Source organism: Phyllobates terribilis, unplaced genomic scaffold (genome assembly GCF_046119375.1).
Source record: "Phyllobates terribilis strain yellow unplaced genomic scaffold, ASM4611937v1 Scaffold_5__5_contigs__length_657084704, whole genome shotgun sequence".
In the NCBI taxonomy this organism is placed as follows: domain Eukaryota; kingdom Metazoa; phylum Chordata; class Amphibia; order Anura; family Dendrobatidae; genus Phyllobates; species Phyllobates terribilis.
Genome location: NW_027362765.1, coordinates 8713345 through 8731838, shown reverse-complemented (window position 1 = coordinate 8731838; position 18494 = coordinate 8713345). Strand labels below are relative to the sequence as shown.

At 43.2% G+C, this 18494-nt stretch overlaps 1 protein-coding gene across 2 annotated transcripts; it reads left to right on the top strand.

Annotated features, from left to right (window-relative positions):
- Nucleotides 1-8560, top strand: LOC141271747 (gastrula zinc finger protein XlCGF53.1-like). Of its 2 annotated transcripts, none has more exons than XM_073681845.1 (7): nucleotides 1-82; nucleotides 1475-1624; nucleotides 1754-1933; nucleotides 2017-2140; nucleotides 2224-2321; nucleotides 2520-2610; nucleotides 4941-8560. In XM_073681845.1, exons 2-7 carry the CDS (start codon nucleotides 1547-1549, stop codon nucleotides 5051-5053), a joined length of 684 nt encoding a protein of 227 aa, XP_073537946.1. In that variant the 5' UTR covers nucleotides 1-82; nucleotides 1475-1546; the 3' UTR covers nucleotides 5054-8560. The 2 variants fall into 2 exon arrangements, with proteins under 2 accessions (XP_073537946.1, XP_073537945.1); XM_073681844.1 differs by lacking the exon at nucleotides 1-82 and adding an exon at nucleotides 111-635 and having other exon boundaries at nucleotides 4941-5114.
- The last annotated feature ends 9934 nt before the right edge of the window (nucleotides 8561-18494 follow it).

Here is an 18494-nt window from a genome sequence, read left to right as displayed (position 1 = left end):
GACTCCTCCCCTCCTGTGACCTCATCACAGCTCCTGTGTGCACAGAGCAGCCATATATGTGGCGGCGGCTCTGCAGGTGGAGGTATGTGGAGATTCCCCATTACTGGGCATTAACCCCTTCAGCACGGAGACTCTTTTGGGGTCTCTGTGTGGTGTGAACAGTGAGGTAACAGCTGTGGACAGAATGCGGCTTAGCTGGTTCCCGTCCACATTAGATCCATTCAGACGACTGCAGGATGAAGGACAGAAGCCCAGAGAAGTCCTCACACAACGCCATTATTCCTCTCCTAGTTCCAGCACAGTAATGTAGATACAATTGATGACATTCGGGGGATTTGCAGGAATATGTGGCAGATACTTGCTGGATCTTCTGCTTTCTGGACCGCTTCCTCCTGTAAGTCCTATGAAACAATCCAGACGATCCTGTCACGTCTGTGACGTGAGATCCATCAGCTGTCAGCACAAGCAGCATTTCCTGGAAAGGGAGTTGTGTGAACACGCTCCTGTTGCCACATTCCAGGGCTGGACGCCTTTTATAAGCCGGCGTCATGTCCCTTGGGTGTTCCTTATATAATGATGGTCACATGACAACAAGATCCCGAATGTCAGAACCAATACACACACGTTGCATAAAGGTAAGAAATGACACAAGAAACAACAAAAACGGGAAAGAAACAACAACCACCACACGCCCATATGATATGCTACCACCCAAAGCACTAAATAATATATCCTCACTTATCCCCATTCTTCATGCTGTACGGTGCCCTTTTTTTGATTCCCACACCACACTATGTTCCTGCCATACCTGCATCTCCAATTTTCTTTTGTAACATTTTAACACCTGTTTTTTTATAAGTGGTTTTCATGTTATATATGGAAGCCTATACAAGAATGCAAAAAATAAAATATTTCCAGAGAAAAAAAAACACTGTACATAGAGATATAGGCATCAAATAACCCCTGTCTTGGTGTTCTTATAAACAAGCTTTTATAAAAGCCTCAAACTTCTGTGTCTGAATCAGACATGAGATCTAATGTGATAGAAGATTACAGTCTGGGGAAGACGGGAAACATTCATATAGACGGCCGGTGGAGATGTAGTCAGTGACAGACGCTGGCCAAATATGTTTCTAGAGCCGTAGTATAAGATGAAGATGTCGTCTTCATCATAAAGTAGTTATTTCTCATGTCACGTGTAATGAATATCTCCTGCAGTATTGCTAATGACTAATTCCACTGTACGTAAATGAGCCAAAATTTAGCGTTATGGAAGATGAGTCTTGGAGAAACGTATTCAGCTGCAGACTCCGAGGAAGAAACTGCTTGTCTGTGGCCTAAAATATACAGGTTTTATTAGCAGATGTAAAGAATAAAGCTAAATACTGTAAATAACAAATCTCTTATTATCTCCAGTAATTGTATTATTACACAAGATTTTTATGATGTTTTATCGGCTCATCTTCTCATTGAGGTCTCTACAATATCGAATCCTCTCAGTGAAGATCTTCTATGTAAGAGAATTTTCCTGATTTACCCATTAAAGATGGATAAGGACAGAGACAATATGGCTGAAAAGATATTACACCTCACCCTAGAGATCCTCTTCCGGCTTACTGGAGAGGTGAGAGATTCTGATTATGTCAAATTACATCATTCTTATCTATGGAAATAACAGATGGACAGAACTGGAGAGGTGAGGACTCTGGAAATGTCTGTAGTGAGATTTATTAATGTGTCTCTCCATAACTAGGATTACTCAGTAGTGAAGAAGACCTCTAGTGAGCGCCGTCAGGACCCTGTGTCTGAGGGGTGGGGAAGAACCCAGAGCCCAATCACTGGACCTCCACCTCTTCCCCTGATACATGAGGACATCAATGACCAGAAGATCCTAGAACTCACCTACAAGATGATTGTGCTGCTGACTGGAGAGGTGACACTGCTGGGAATGCTGGGACATTATACAGTAAAGCTATGAAGGGAACGGGGAGATGACGGTATCATTGTATGTGTCAGGTTCCTATAAGGTGTCAGGATGTCACTGTCTATTTCTCCATGAAGGAGTGGGAGTATTTAGAAGGACACAAAGATTTGTACAAAGACATCATGATGGAGGTTCCCCAGCGCCTCACATCACCAGGTAATAGACATAACTGAATACACACGGCCTATAATTATCTGTATGTAAAAAATGTATTAAGTCCCTGTATGTGTTTCCTCCAGATCTATCCAGTAAGAGGACAACACCAGAGAGATGTCCCCATCCTCTTCTTCTGCAGGACTGCAAACAAGAAGATCCCAATGTTCCTCGGGATCATCAGGTAGATGGAGAGAAGGTGTCATGAGATCTCCCCTATGATGTGTAGACTGCTATGAAGGTCTTGTGCTCAGTCTTGTTTTATCCACCAGTATTATATGTTTTATACTTGTGTAATGAGAATGGTGGAGATGGCAGGATTAGAGCTGATCATAGATGTGACTTCTCCATCTGTCTGCGACTTTTACAATATTTGTTTCAGGGTGAAGATCTGACCCATATTAATACTACAGAGACATATGTGAGGGATGATGAGCGGTGTAAAGAGGAGATTCCTACATATGACTACCCAGGTGAGTAGGAACCACTAAATGCAGAGAAGTCACAGATTCTTCTTAGTCAGCGGCTGTGGCTGCTTTATTGGTGGTGTAATCTGGCTATATCACAATCGTGTGATCACCATTTTTCCGCTAGATCACAACATTCTAATCCACCAAAAATTGTTCAAATGACTTTGGGTAATGAAAGCCCTTTTCTATAGAACTTACGACCTACCCCATGGGATAAGAAGAGGCTGACCCTTACCTGTCTATATCTGTAAAATACAAAGCCAAATGACAGCGTATGAAGAATGTGCTGACAAGTTAGAAAATCACTTGAAGAAAAATATTATGATGGACCTCTTAGAGAAAGCGGAGGGTAATGATGCTATTGGCTTCCTAGATCCCTGATATCTTATTGGATGAATCTACCTTCTCTCCCTTCTGTGCTGCTGAATGTGCTCATATGGTCCCTACAAGACCAGCTCCAGTCTTTCTGACCAAACTTCACTTTTATGATCGACAACATTAAATGTGCAGTGAGGACCAAGTGTGAATTTCTGTACAATAACAACAGAGTTTCCCTTTATCCCGACTTTTCAATTTCTTTTTAAACCAACTAACTTCAAACAGGATTGTGATAAACGGCATGAAATACATTACACCTGTGCCTTGATACATCTCTAAGCTGTGCGTGGCTGATGGCTGTAATATACATTTATTCACGCCTGCAGGAGATGTGTTGGCATGGCTCGAGCCCCGGTTTCATGAATTCACTCCCCGTGATAAATTCCATCATGTTTTCAATCCTAAGGAATTCAGATTACTGCACAATCTCTCCTGAAAAGGGGGCACTAATACTTTCTCTACTCTTCTGGTCAGGACTCATAGTAGCTCCAATTGTCCATCATAAATGAGTACAACTCCAGTTTAGTGTTGGCGTTCTCCCCCGAAACATACGTTCTTGTTGAGGATGTATCATATATTTTTATGTCTTTTTTTTAACAGGTTCATTCTGTATGATAGCTTGATTGTGATGGGATCGGCCTGCCTCACTTATGTGAGTCTGTAACTCCCTGGTAGTCTTTAAAAAAGGTTTCCATTGCCTCTTCCAAATGCCCAATATCTAAATTTAAGACATCTCAGCTCTGCACTATTATAAAAAGTTCTTTTTAAATGTCTAATATTTCTTCTTGACACTCATCTGATAGAAAATATTGGTCCTTACGATAGTTTAGATTGCTAAGAGCCACCGAGCCCCATACTCCAATTACCCCAGAGAGGTTTCACCACTAGTTACTTATTTTTTTTCTGAAGAATACAGTTCAGCTTCATCGTTTCAGTAGTTGTGTTATTGGGTTTGTTCACAGTTTTGCCCATCGTCCTTTAACTTTTTTAACCCCTCCATATGGATCTGGACTTACTCAGAGACCCCTAGGCTTGGGCCACAGTGCTACCTGCTGTTCTGTGGAGTGAGATGGGAAGAAGAAGAAAAATCAAGTAGCCGTGTCGTTACCAGGAGGGCAGAGAAAATACAAACTCAGAAGACACAAGAATGGTCAGTAAACGTGCCGGGGTCATAACAGGAAACAAATACACAAGCCGGCAGCTGAGCACAGAGGACTGAACCAGAGGAGAACAAGGCTGTATCTGGCAGCTTCTGGCAATATGCTTCCAGCTTTAGTAGGGTGCGGTGCTTTCTCATTGCCTGAAGTAGGGAGCAGATTACTTCAGCTGACAGCACATACGCCCATACTGTCAGACTGGGTGGTACTACTGGTCCCAGGCACCATAATCTTAGGGGCTGAAGAGAGCCTGTGCTGCCCAGAGCTTTTGAATCTGTCATCTCCTCCATCACCAGCGCCGCCTGCAGAATGAATAAGGCGACTCCTGCTGAGAGAAGCAGACGTCGCAGGAGCAGATCCCAGAGAAAATGGGACACACCAATTGCAGAAGTTGTAATACGACAAAATGGCAGATAACCAGAGCAGTAGAAATCCCCATAGAGTAGTGAAGATTTTGACTTCACAGCCACTTTCCGGAAATTAGCACGCCGTGGATGTTGGAGAGTGAAAATAGCAAATCTTCCATTTTATTGCCCAACACATAGTGCCCAGATTGTGCTCCAGGAGACACACTCTGTAAATTAAGTAGGTTCTTCTCACTACATCAATGCCAAATACATGGATGCTAAATGTGGTTTGGGCACAGTCTATTAGACTGTGAACTGTCATTGTCTTGGTGAATAATACAATATTTTTACATAACTTGCCATTTCTAAGGACAATTTAAGTAGAAATGTTCAAAAATATAAAATGCAATAATATTTAATTAAAAATAACAATTGGTTTTATTCTTAGCAGATGACTGTACCAGGAGATCAGAGGGACAGCTGACATCTTCAATTTTTAAATGGGATGAGCTTGATATCACACAGGATACAACTGAAGTGAATGGCATTACTCCAAAGTGTTAAAAAAGGGCTGTGGCTTAGTTCTATTCATCCCATTCTGTAACTGTAATTTTCATTTTTCTTGCCCAGAAGTAGAAACTTGCATTTCTCCCTGTTAATTACCATTTTATTAGTCGCTGCCCATTGTTCAAACTTATCTAGATCCTTCAGAATCCTTACTCTGTCTTCTCTAGTGTTCGCTATCCCTCCTAGTTTTGCATCATCTGCAAATTTGATTACCTTCAGTTCCCTTATCTAGATCATTTATAAAAATGTTGAACAACATTGGGGCCAGGACAGAGCCTTGTGGTACCCCACTTGAAACACTCTTCCAATTGGATGACCAATCATTTATTACCACTCTTTGCGTACGATCACTGAGCCAGTTATGAATCCACCTAACCATAGCCTTGTCAATCTCATACTTGGTCATTTTTTCAATAAGGATAGTATGAGATACTTTATCAAATGGTTTGCTGCAGTCGAGATTTATTATATCTACCGCATTTCCCTGATCCAGCCACTCAGTGATTTCATCATAGTAGGGAATTAGATTAGTCTGGCATAACTTGTTTGCTACAAATCCATACTGGCTCTGGTTCATTACTGTATTTTTTATCCAAGTACTTGCATACATGCTGTTTAATTATTTGTTCAAAGATCTTTCCTGGTATAGAAGTAAGGCTCAATGGCCTGTAATTTCTAGGCTCCATCTCCTTTCCTTTTATGAAGATAGGAACAACATTTTCCCTTCTCCAATCTTCTGGGATGTCTCCTACAGGATTTTTCAAAGATTCTGGCTAGTGGTTCTGCAATTTACTCTGCTAACTCTTTAATACCCTAGGATGTAATTTATCTGGACCACAGCTTCTAATCTTAATCGGCCATATGTTTAGATTTGTTAAGCCAGGAGAAATACACTATTATCTTTGTTGACTTTTGAACAGGGCTGTGGAGTCGGAGTCGGAGTCGTGGAGTCGGAGTCGGAGTTAGTTTTGGTTGGAGTCGGAGTCGGTAGAAAGGTACCGACTCTGACTCCAGCTTTAAAAAAAATGTATTAATATTTCATAATTGAACTTTCATATGAATTTTGTGAATGTTACTCAAATATATATGTTCTATCAAACTATGAACAACAGTGATAAGAAGTTCTGCTGGAGATAGAGACATTTCTTACTTCTTGTGTGTCACTGTTCTCCACTGCCCTTATCTAATCTTATACTTGGTTAACCTCATGCTGCCCCAACCCCCCTACTTACAATGTATGAAACTGAAAGTGAAAATGTGTTGCAAATTCTTAGTAGTAAAGCTCCTCCTCTAGACTAGATGTTTACTAGGTGTGCATCTTCCAAGCATCTCACAGCTGCTATTCAGAAGAGGAAGACAGTAAGAAGTATTATCCTTTCAACAAACTTTGCATCAGTTAACTGTGAGTACATGAGGAATAACAGTATTACTGACCACTATATCAGTTGTACGACCTGGCAATAATTTTGTACAATTGTTTTTAGGAAAAACAATTGTCATTTGGATTGTGAATGCAGAATTAAAAACCTGAGAATGTCAAAGAAGCGTCACATTAAATCAGCTGTATTTGAACATTTCACCATCACTCAAGATAGAAAACATTATGTCTGTCAGCGTATGACAAATGATCCAGACTAAAACAAATGCTGTGAAGCCAAGATCAGTGCATATTCAGGCAAAGATAAAAATGCTCCTACCAGAGCTTCTAATCTAAAGAGACATTTACAGCGCTTTCATCCAGAAGTACTGAAAACAGTGGATGAGAAAGACTGCATCCAAACCAATGAACCAGTGCCCAGCTCTTCCAACCAAACAAAGGAGCAGAGAACTTTGCAGCCATCAGTTGCAAGATATTTTGTCAGTGACAAAGTTACTGTGACAATGACAGTAGATACATTTAAAAAAACAGATCATAGAGCTTGTTGTAAAGGATAGTGTGCCTATTTCATTATTTTCACGACCAGCTTTTATGTGTCTGGGGAAATGGCCCGCAAGCTTGGTGTTTCTCTTGAGAGAGAGAGTATTAGAAAATTAGTAGTCGAATAAGCTTTTAAAGAAAAGGAAGAACTTAAAAAAACTCTCAAAGGACGCTTTCTGTTTCTTAAAATGGATGCCTGCCCACGTCACAGAGTGAACTATTTTGCCATCAATGTCCGATTTGTTTGTGACAAAAATGAAATAGTTACCAAGACATTGGCAGTAAAAGACACCAAAGCTCATCACACCAGTGAGTTTCTCCAGGTCTTGGTGGAAAAGGTTCTGCAAGACTATGAACTTAAAAAAGAGCAAGTTCTTTCTGTCGTAACTGACAATGCTTCAAATATGATAAGTACTATTAAGCTAATGAATGAGAGTAATGATGGTGACCAGCAGCTAGAAGAACATTCTGGGTCCACAGACACAGAAATGTTTGAAATAGAGGAACACAGTATTGTAACTAAGGAGCATACTGAAGTTGCTTCAGATGAACAGCAACATGATAGTTTAGATGGTCTTGTTGAAACTGTGTCAATACGTTCTTTCATTCATCACATGCGCTGTGTTGTGCATACGCTACAGCTGGCTATAAGAGACAGTCTGCAAGAAGGACATGCTGCTGCACTGATTGGCAAGGTGAGAAAATTGGCTACTGTTGCCAGAACCCCTAAAGTTGACTCAATTTTGAAGAGACGTACTGGAAAAGGGGCAATTATTGATCAAGCCACACGATGGGGCAGTACTTACTTAATGATTCAGCGCTTGGTTGAACTGAAAACCTTTCTTGTAGACATGGCTAACCCTCAGCTGACGCTAAATGAAAGTCAGTGGAATCAGGTGACTGAGCTGGAAAAATTGCTAGAGCACCCATTTACAGTGACTAAAAAATTACAAGCAGAGGACTTAACTCCAGGTATTTTCTTAAAGGAGTGGAAGAACCTGATGTTTCGCCTGTCCCAAAGAGGAGGGTTAATTGCAAGTGGAATTGCTACATCAATGAAACGGAGAGAGGAGCTACTATTACAAAATAACATTCTTTTGACAGCTGTTTATGTAGACCCAATACATCGGATTCTTCTAGATGATCAACAGCTAACTAAAGGAAAAGAAGCTCTGTTTGAAATAGCAGTAAGGATGAAAGGGTTGCAGAACAGTCAGGAGGAACAAAAAGAATGTGGTCGTCCTGCCACATCTTCACCCTCATCAACTGATGAAGAATTTAATTTCGAAAAATATTTGGATCACAAGGACCGTGCAAAGCGTTCCCGCATAGAAGAAGAGTCATCCCCATCAAAGAACACAGCCAGTGCATTTCAGCAGAATTTTTCATGTGCACTAAAGGAAATTGAGAAATTTGACCGTTCATCAAAAATAACAGTGCAACAAGCGATTCCTCTGTATCCTGACATTGTCAGAGATGTTACCCGAGTGGTTACTGCTTTGCCACCAACCCAAGTTAGTGTAGAGAGGTTGTTCTCTGCTCTCAAAATAATTAGATCAGATTTGAGGGCATCCATGAAGGAGGATCTGACAGAGGCAATACTTTTTCTGAGGACAAATTTATAGATTTCTTCTTATTAACTGCATAACAGTGTTTATTGCATATTTACTTACAAGAGTTTAGAAAAGTTTATAAATGTTATTTGCTGTATTCTAATAAATATAGTTTTTTTAACTGATGTTAATATTTTACAACAGTAAATTTATTGTTACGAATTGGCCATTTATGAAGGAGCCAGAGTCGGAGTCGGAACCTGATAATATAAGGAGTCAGAGTCGCAACTGTGGCTTACCGACTCCACAGCCCTGCCCTAGACAGCAAGTGTTGGAATCCTCAAGGCTTGTGGGACAAACCTCTATATCTAACACTTCGTCCGATGCCTGTGCCTCCTCTAGGGCCTCCATCTGCGCCCTCAACCTCTGCCTTAAAGAGACACATGTTCCAACAGTGCAGAAAGAATCCCCCCACCTCCGTACTGCGCAGCCATGGTTCACTGCAATCAGGCAGTGTTAAAATGAATATTTCTTGGAGATCACAGTCATACAGCTGAAGAGTTGTGGACAGCTCTCCAGGCTGAGTTTGAGCAATGGCTGTCTCCACTGAACCTGGAGCAAGGGAAGGTCGTGTGCAATAACGGTGCAAACCTGGTGGTGACCCTATGCCGGGGCAACCTCACATACCGGGGCAACCTCACACACGTGCCTTGCATGTCTTGCATCCTTTACCTGATGGTACTGCAATTTCTTTAGTATAAAAACCAGACTCGCCAATGTAACCTCTTAATCCTCGCATGCTTCAACACAATGTTCACAAGGTAGACAGCAGCAGTGATCGGTCCCCTAGACAACGAGCAAACTCCTTCATGATGACAGAGGCCACTATCTCCTTAGCTTGCTGCTGGCACTTTTCTGTGGGAATGAGCTGGTCTCCAACCAGTCAGGAATATCCAGTGAATGGCACGCTACAGTTTGGTATTAGCACCCAGTACCAGAAATGAAGCCATCCACAATTTCCATATCTCAGGAATTTTAGTTGGTAGAATGGCTGCCCAAATATTAGTTTCTCACGAAGGAGCTGAAGACACTGAGTGGCAGTAGGTGCAAGTTACTCCAGCATGGTAGACCGAAGATTATGAAAGGGAATATAGCGGGAGATTAATTCAGAGATGTACGGAGGAGAAAGGTTATGGATGGCTTTGTAGGTCAGTGCCCACCAGAGAACCGGAGACTCCCCCGGTGGGCCCTGGCTTCTCCTTCAGGAGAGTTCATAATGCAAACCTTAAAGCTGCTATGGGGCTCTTGAGCAGGGGAGAAAGGTGAGCCCTCAGAATCAAATCCTCTAGTGGGCCCACTGTTCTTCAGTCTGACATTGCTTCTTGGTGACAATTGTATTTCACCACAGCCATATTATTTAGCTTGGTGAAAGGACTGGCATAGAAGGAAACCGCATCTACGCCGGCTGTCATTTCTCCCAGGAAAGTCCTTTAATGCAGCTTCTTCCATAAGCAATGTCAGCCCGTCCAACATCAGCTCACACTTCTTGGTGGTGCTTCAACACACAAAGATGTTTCTTTGCGCCTTGAATTTCATGACTACAGAGTTGGGCAATGGCCTGATCTACAATGCGTTTTCAGAAATAACATGCATAAGCAAAGCCACTGAAGGTCATCATTAAGCGAAACTCATACAGCTTTCCCACAGACTGAAAGAGGGGTATTAAGACTTCCAAGAAAGCCAAGACTTCCCTGTCCTCACTAAGAGGACCACTGTCCATGTTCTCCTCTTCCTCATTTTCACCCAATCCGCCTTGAGATAAGATGAGGCTGGGCTGTGTAGCATCACCCTGTATAGTTCCTTGCTTTGCCTGCAAGGCCTTGTCTTTGTGAGCTGCGAGCGTTTCAGTAGACAGAGAAGCGGCATGATGATGCTAATTATGGCGTCATCGCCACTCACCATCTTGGTGGAATCCTCAAAGTTTTGGAGACAACACAGATGTCAAACATCCATCCCCACTCATAAGCTGTTATGTGTGGAGGCTGACCTGAATTCCAACGAGCATGTGGACGCTAGCACTCAACAACTGCCCTCTGCTGCTCACAAATCCTTCCCAACATCTGCAATGTTGATTTCCAACGTATGGTCACATCGCACACCAGTCGGTGAGCTGGAAGCTGAAAACGCTGCTGAAGCACTGCCAGGGTGGCGAAACCTGTAGCTGACTTTCTAAAATGGGCACATGCACTGCGTTTTCATGAGCAGCTCTGGCAGATCTGGGTAATTTTTGAGAAACCGCTGAATCACTAAGTTGAGAACATTTAGTGCTCGCTCAACACTAATGGGTACCCATGTCTGGAGAACAATATCATCACCAAACAATTAAAAGATGAAATGTAGCCTGCTTTATATACCACAGTACAAAGAAAACCAATCTCGATTATATCATGTGTACTCCTGTGACAATATCTGTACCAAAGAATTAATTTCACTAGATATAGAACTAGTATAATGGGGACTGACACCTACTACAGCGAATCCAGCAAATGAAGACCCAACCAGGAATGTTCACATTTCAAAAAATTAGGGCCTGACACCACCATTTCCGTGGCCAACAGATTGGAGATGGTGGAGTTCAGTCTCTTAGCTTTGTCATGTGTAGGAGGAAACAATCTTTTGCTGGCTGCAGTGCTTAGAAAGGGCGGAGTACGGTGGACCGGACAAACAGCTGGACGGTGAGTGAGATGCAGACGGAGATGTTACAATGGATAAGGTTGTGGTGTGCTCGTTCTCGGAGATCGGTCAAAAACAGCAGGCATGTCCTCTTCCATTACAGGTGATGGGCTCTCACTCAGCCTGACTGAAGTGGGTAAAGAACCGGAGGTTCTGCAGTCGGTGACCTGCTTGACAATACTTGGCATGGTAACAAAAGAGGAGGAAGAAGCAGCAGATGCGTTTGATGGGTTGGCTGATGGTTGTTTATTGAAAATCAATTTTAAGTTTAACATGTTTGTGTACCCCTGTGTGGAGACCAATATCTGCACCAAAAAATACATTTCACTAAGATCAATATCTGCACCAAAAAATACATTTCACTAAAGTATAACTATTATAATAGAGACCAAAACCTCTTCCACTACAGCCAACCCAGCAAATGGAGACTCAATCAGGAGTGTACCATCCTCTCCAGCCGTTCATGTGTCAGACTTATACTCTGTTGTGCTGGTGCATGAGCTGGTCTAAAAAATGTGTGAAAGGACTCACAGAAATTGCTTCTGCCACTTATACCACTGCTGCTACTAATATTTTTGCGTTGATAAATTGACGTGCCAGGTTGGAAGTGTAGAGCTGCAATGCATTCTGTGTGCCTCATTGCTGTCTTGGGAAAAAACTCTCTTAAGGTTTTGTAAAAATGTGTTTCAATACTCCAGTATTCGAGGGTCCTTTTTCAGGGCAGGAAGCATGTGGCAAAATTTACTCTTATAATATGGATCGAACAGAATTACAAGCCAGTAGTCAGCATTATTTAGAATCATAACTATACGGGGATCATAGAATCATAGAATGGTAGAGTTGGAAAGGACCTCCTGGGTCATCTGGTCCAACCCCCTGCTCAAAGCAGGATTCACTAGATCATCTCAGACAGATGTCTGTCCAGCCTCTGTTTGAAGACGTCCATTGAAGGGGAACTCACCACCTCTCGTGGCAGCCTGTTCCACTCATTAATCACCCTAACTGTCAAAAAGTTTTTTCTAATATCTAATCTGTGTCTCCTCCCATTTAGTTTCATCCCATTGCTTCTAGTCTTTCCTTGTGCAAATGAGAATAAAGATGATCCTTCTACAATGTGACAGCCCTTGACATATTTGTAGACAGCTATTAAGTCTCCTCTCAGTCTTCTTTTTTGCAAGCTAAACATTCCCAAATCCTGCAACCGTTCCTCATAGGACATGGTTTGCAGACCAGTCACCATTCTGGTCGCTCTTCTCTGAACTTGCTCCAGTTTGTCTATGTCTTTTTTAAAATGTGGTGCCCAAAACTGTACACAGTACTCCAGATGAGGTCTGACCAAAGAGGAGTAAAGACCGATAATGACTTCACGTGATCTAGACTGTATGCTTCTGTTAATACATCCCAGAATTTTATTTGCCTTTTTTGCTGCTGCATCACACTGTTGACTCATGTTCAGTCTATGATCTATTAGTATACCTAAGTCTTTTTCACATGTACTGTTGCTTAGCTCTATTCCTCCCATTCTGTATATGCTTTTTTCATTTTTATTGCCCAGATGTAGTACTTTGCATTTTTCCCTGTTAAAAACCATTCTGTTGGTTGCTGCCCACTGCTCCAGTTTATTTAGGTCTTTTTGAATCCTCTCTCTCTCTTCTCTAGTATTAGCTATCCCTCCTAGCTTTGTGTCATCAGCAAATTTAATCAGTTTACCCTCAATTCCTTCATCTAAATCATTGATAAAGATGTTGAACAATACAGGTCCCAGGACGGAGCCCTGTGGTACCCCACTTGAGACATTCATCCAGCTGGATGTGAAGCCATTTACAACCACCCTTTGAGTCCGATCACTAAGCCAGTTATGAATCCACCTAACAGTTGCCTGGTCCATTGCATACTTGGTCATTTTTTCAATAAGGATGGTGTGAGATACTTTGTCAAATGCTTTGCTGAAGTCAAGATATACTATATCTACAGCATTTCCCTGATCCACCCAGTCAGTGATTCTGTCATAGAAGGAAATTAAGTTAGTCTGACATGACTTGTTAGTTACAAACCCATGCTGACTCTGGTTAATCACTTCATTCTTATCCATATACTTACATACATGTTGTTTAATAATTTGTTCAAATATCTTTCCTGGTATAGAAGTCAGACTCACCGGCCTATAGTTCCCTGGGTCCACCTTCTTCCCCTTTTTGAAGATAGGAACAACATTTGCTCTTCTCCAGTCTTCTGGGACTTCTCCTGTTCTCCAAGAATTTTCAAAGATTATGGAGAGTGGTTCTAAAATTTCTTCTACGATCTCCTTCAGTACTCTGGGGTGTAATTCATCTGGACCTGGAGACTAAAAATTTCCCATCCTTCCTGGACATTTTTGTCCTTAAGGACATCCAGCCATTGGATCCCTCCTATTCTCTTTCTGATTCTCTTAAAATCTGCCTTTCTAAAATCTAACCTTGAAGTCTGAGTCTTCACATGTCTTCCTCCTCTAGTTATCCAAAATTCTATAATAGCATGATCGCTGCCTCCTAGGGTCCCAGCCACCTTTACCTCCTCAACCATTTCCTCCCTGTTTATAAGGATTAGATCCAAAGTAGCAGATCCCCTTGTTTTCTCCCCTACCTTTTGGAAGATAAAGTTGTCAGCAAGAGAGGATAAGAATTTGCTTGACCTGTTAGTTTTACTTGAGAGAGATTCCCAACAAATGTCTGGATAGTTGAAATCTCCCATGACCACTACGTCATATTTTTTGGAGAACTTGGTCATTTGATACATAAAGAGTTCATCCATATCTTCAGCTTGCCCAGGTGGCCTGTAGTAAATGCCTACAATGGTGTCCTTTCCGTTGTTCTCTCCTTGTATTCTTACCCAAACAGTTTCCACAGAACTCCCAGTCTCTGAAGCTTCAATCTCTGTGCAGATATACGCTTTTCTAACATACAATGCGACACCTCCTCCTCGTTTATCAAGTCTGTTTCTTGCAAATAAGTTGTATCCTTTTAGCCTTTTATTCCAATCATGTGTATCGTCCCACCAAGTTTCAGTGATTCCAATGACATCATATTCCTTTTCCTGCATTAGTAGTTCCAATTCTCCTTGTTTGTTGCCCATGCTTTGTGCATTTGTATAAAAACATTTTAGTTTGTGATTGGTTTCTCTTCCTCCCATATTTTTATTATTTAAATTGTTTTGTCTTTGTTCTTCCTTTCCACTTCCAGTAGCAGAGATCTCAGTAGTATTTGTCAGCTGTATGGCTTTTTCTGGCCTTTTGCTTCCCTTCCCACATTGTTCTAGTTTAAAGCTCTTCTGATGAGTGTAGCAAGGCGACTTCCAAATACATGTTTTCCAGTCTTCGTAAGGTGCACCCCATCTCTAGCAAGTAGTCCATCGTATAGGTAATTCATTCCATGATCCAGAAATCCAAATCCTTGTTGACGGCACCATCGACGTAGCCAGTTGTTCACCTGTAGAATCTTATTCCACCTCATTGTTCCATGGCCATCCACTGGGAGGATGGATGAGAAGACCACCTGCGCTCCCAATTCTTTCACTTTCTTGCCTAAGTCTTCAAAGTCACTGCAGATGGTTTCCAGGTCCTTTCTTGCGGTGTCATTTGTCCCCACATGTATTAGCAGGAATGGGTAGTGATCTGTAGGTCTGAAGAGTCTTGATATCCTGTCAGACACATCTTTAATTTTTGCTCCTGGAAGACAGCACATTTCTCTTGAGGTTATGTCTGGTCTGCAGATAGCGGCCTCTGTTCCTCTTAACAGGGAATCCCCCATGACCACCACTCTCCGTTTTTTCTTCACAACATTCTTCTTTCTCCATCCAGGAGGATTCTGAGGGCTTACAAGGTTATTCATTGCTGGCAAAGTCTTATTTTGCTGTATTTCTTCATGGTTCTCCTGCGTGAGAGCCTGGTACTGGTTCCTGAGCAGTATGGGTGCTGACTGCCTCTCGATCCTCCTGCTTCTGTGGGTCACATGCTTCCATTCCTCTGTTTCGTCAGGTGCAGTTCGAATTTCTTCTCTTTCTGAATCATGAAGAGATAATTCTGCTCTGTCTAAGAACTCTTCACCTTCCTTAATGATTTTCAAGGTAGTTAACCTCTCTTCTAGATTTCGCAACTTTTCCTCCAACAGGGACACAAGCTTGCATTTCTGGCATGTGAAGTTTGGCTTTTCCACTGGCAAGTCTGTGAACATGTAGCAGGATATGCAGCTCACCAAATGGCTCCTGGACTCTTCCATGTTCTTATTGTTAATGTTCTGAAAACAGTGAAAAAAGCTTAAGAAAAAAGCTTCAAAATGCGCGTGCCGGTAGGCGCGCGGTTTACCGATGTCCTCTTTTCAGCTCCAACAGCCAAAATCCAGTGTTCTTTGAGCTCGCGGAGACTCTTCACTTACCCCAAAATGCAGTGGGAATATGCAAATTATCTCCTCAGGACTCCTCCCCTGGTTTAGCGATGTCCTCTTTTCAGCTCCAACAGCCAAACTCCAGTGTTCTTTGAGCTCGCGGAGACTCTTCACTTACCCCAAAATGCAGTGGGAATATGCAAATTATCTCCTCAGGACTCCTCCCCTGGTTTAGCGATGTCCTCTTTTCAGCTCCAACAGCCAAACTCCAGTGTTCTTTGAGCTCGCGGAGACTCTTCACTTACCCCAAAATGCAGTGGGAATATGCAAATTATCTCCTCAGGACTCCTCCCCTGGTTTAGCGATGTCCTCTTTTCAGCTCCAACAGCCAAACTCCAGTGTTCTTTGAGCTCGCGGAGACTCTTCACTTACCCCAAAATGCAGTGGGAATATGCAAATTATCTCCTCAGGACTCCTCCCCTGGTTTACCGATGTCCTCTTTTCAGCTCCAACAGCCAAACTCCAGTGTTCTTTGAGCTCGCGGAGACTCTTCACTTACCCCAAAATGCAGTGGGAATATGCAAATTATCTCCTCAGGACTCCTCCCTGGTTTACCGATGTCCTCTTTTCAGCTCCAACAGCCAAACTCCAGTGTTCTTTGAGCTCGCGGAGACTCTTCACTTACCCCAAAATGCAGTGGGAATATGCAAATTATCTCCTCAGGACTCCTCCCCTGATTTACCGATGTCCTCTTTTCAGCTCCAACAGCCAAAATCCAGTGTTCTTTGAGCTCGCGGAGACTCTTCACTTACCCCAAAATGCAGTGGGAATATGCAAATTATCTCCTCAGGACTCCTCCCCTGGTTTACCGATGTCCTCTTTTCAGCTCCAACAGCCAAACTCCAGTGTTCTTTGAGCTCGCGGAGACTCTTCACTTACCCCAAAATGCAGTGTGAATATGCTAATTATCTCCTCAGGACTCCTCCCCTGGTTTACCGATGTCCTCTTTTCAGCTCCAACAGCCAAACTCCAGTGTTCTTTGAGCTCGCGGAGACTCTTCACTTACCCCAAAATGCAGTGGGAATATGCAAATTATCTCCTCAGGACTCCTCCCCTGGTTTACCGATGTCCTCTTTTCAGCTCCAACAGCCAAAATCCAGTGTTCTTTGAGCTCGCGGAGTGCTTTCACACTCGTGGTAGCATGAGACGGACTCTACAACCCACAAAAGTTGCTCAAGTAGTGCAGCTCATCCAGGATGGCACATCAATGCGAGCTGTGGCAAGAAGGTTTGCTATGTCTGTCAGTGTAGTGTCCAGAGGCTGGAGGTGCTACCAGTAGACAGGCCAGTACACCAGGAGACGTGGAGGGGGCCGTAGAAGGGCAACAACCCAGCAGCAGAACCGCTACCTCCGCCTTTGTTTTAGGAGGAACAGGAGGCGCACTGCCAGAGCCCTGCAAAATGACCTCCAGCATGCCACAAATGTGCATGTGTCTGCACAAACAGTAAGAAACCGACTCCATGAGGTTAGTATGAGGGCCCGACATCCACAGATGGGGGATGTGCTCACAGCCCAACACCGTGCAGGACGTTTGGCATTTGCCACAGAACACCAGGACTGGCGCCCTGTGCTCTTCACAGATGAATGCAGGTTCACACTGAGCACATGTGACAGACGTGACAGGGTCTGGAGACGCCGTGGAGAGTGATCTGTTGCCTGCAACATCCTTCAGCATGACTGGTTTAGCAGTGGGTCAGTAATGGTGTGGGGTGGCATTTCTTTGGAGGGCCGCACAGCCCTCCATGTGCTCGCCAGAGGTAGCCTGACTGCCATTAGGTACAGAGATGAGATCCTCAGACCCCTTGTGAGACCATATGCTGGTGCGGTTGGCCCTGGGTTCCTCCTAATGCAGGACAATGCCTGACCTCATGTGGCTGGAGTGTGTCAGCAGTTCCCGCAACATGAAGGCATTGAAGCTATGGACTGGCCGCCCGTTCCCCAGACCTGAATCCGATTGATCACATCTGGGACATCATGTTTCGCTCCATCCACCAACGTCACGTTGCACCACAGACTGTCCAGGAGTTGGCAGATGCTTTAGTCCAGGTCTGGGAGGAGATCCCACAGGAGACCATCCGCAACCACATCAGGAGCATGCCCAGGCGTTGTAGGGAGGTCATACAGGCACGTGAAGGCTACACACAATACTGAGCCTCATTTTGACTTGTTTTAAGGACATTACATCAAAGTTGGATCAGCCTGTAGTGTGTTCTTCCACTTTAATTTTGGGGGTGACTCCAAATCCAGGCCTTCATTGGTTAATAAATTTGATTTCCATTGATGATTTTTGTGTGATTTTGTTGTCAGCACATTCAACTTTGTACAGAACAAAGTTTTCAATGAGAATATTTCATTCATTCAGATCTAGGATGTGTTATTTGAGTGTTCCCTTTATTTTTTGAGAAGTATTTCAAACTGAGACGCACATCTCCGGTTATATTCTAGATAACTGCCTTTCTGCTCTGCTATCTGCAGCATGTGGTCGGCGGCACAGCAGGCACTCTCTAGTACCATCCTCACGTGTGGTCAAGGGCACAGCAGGCACTCTCTAGTACCGTCTACACATGTGGTCTAGGGCACAGCCGTCACAATCTAGTAACGTCCAGTCCTATGGATGTCGCTGGTCTTCATTCGACACAATCATCCTCCTCTGCTTCATGTGGACTACACATCCAACGTCAGCCACACAGCCTCTGCCATCACGCTCCTGCGCACGCACACTTCTCTGCTCTGTGCGGGGAAAAGGCAGAGAGAAGTGCGCCTGCGCAGGAGTGCAATGAAAGACACTGTCTGGATAATGTAGGGCACGTCCTCCA

Bases quoted from the DNA above. Each gene is read 5' to 3' on its own strand.
- LOC141271747 (XM_073681844.1), top strand. From the start codon at position 549: ATGTCCCTTGGGTGTTCCTTATATAATGATGGTCACATGACAACAAGA. The intron at 1,625-1,753 runs GTGAGAGATTCT...CTCCATAACTAG, and splicing joins TCTTCCGGCTTACTGGAGAG to GATTACTCAGTAGTGAAGAA. The intron at 1,934-2,016 runs GTGACACTGCTG...TGTATGTGTCAG, and splicing joins TTGTGCTGCTGACTGGAGAG to GTTCCTATAAGGTGTCAGGA.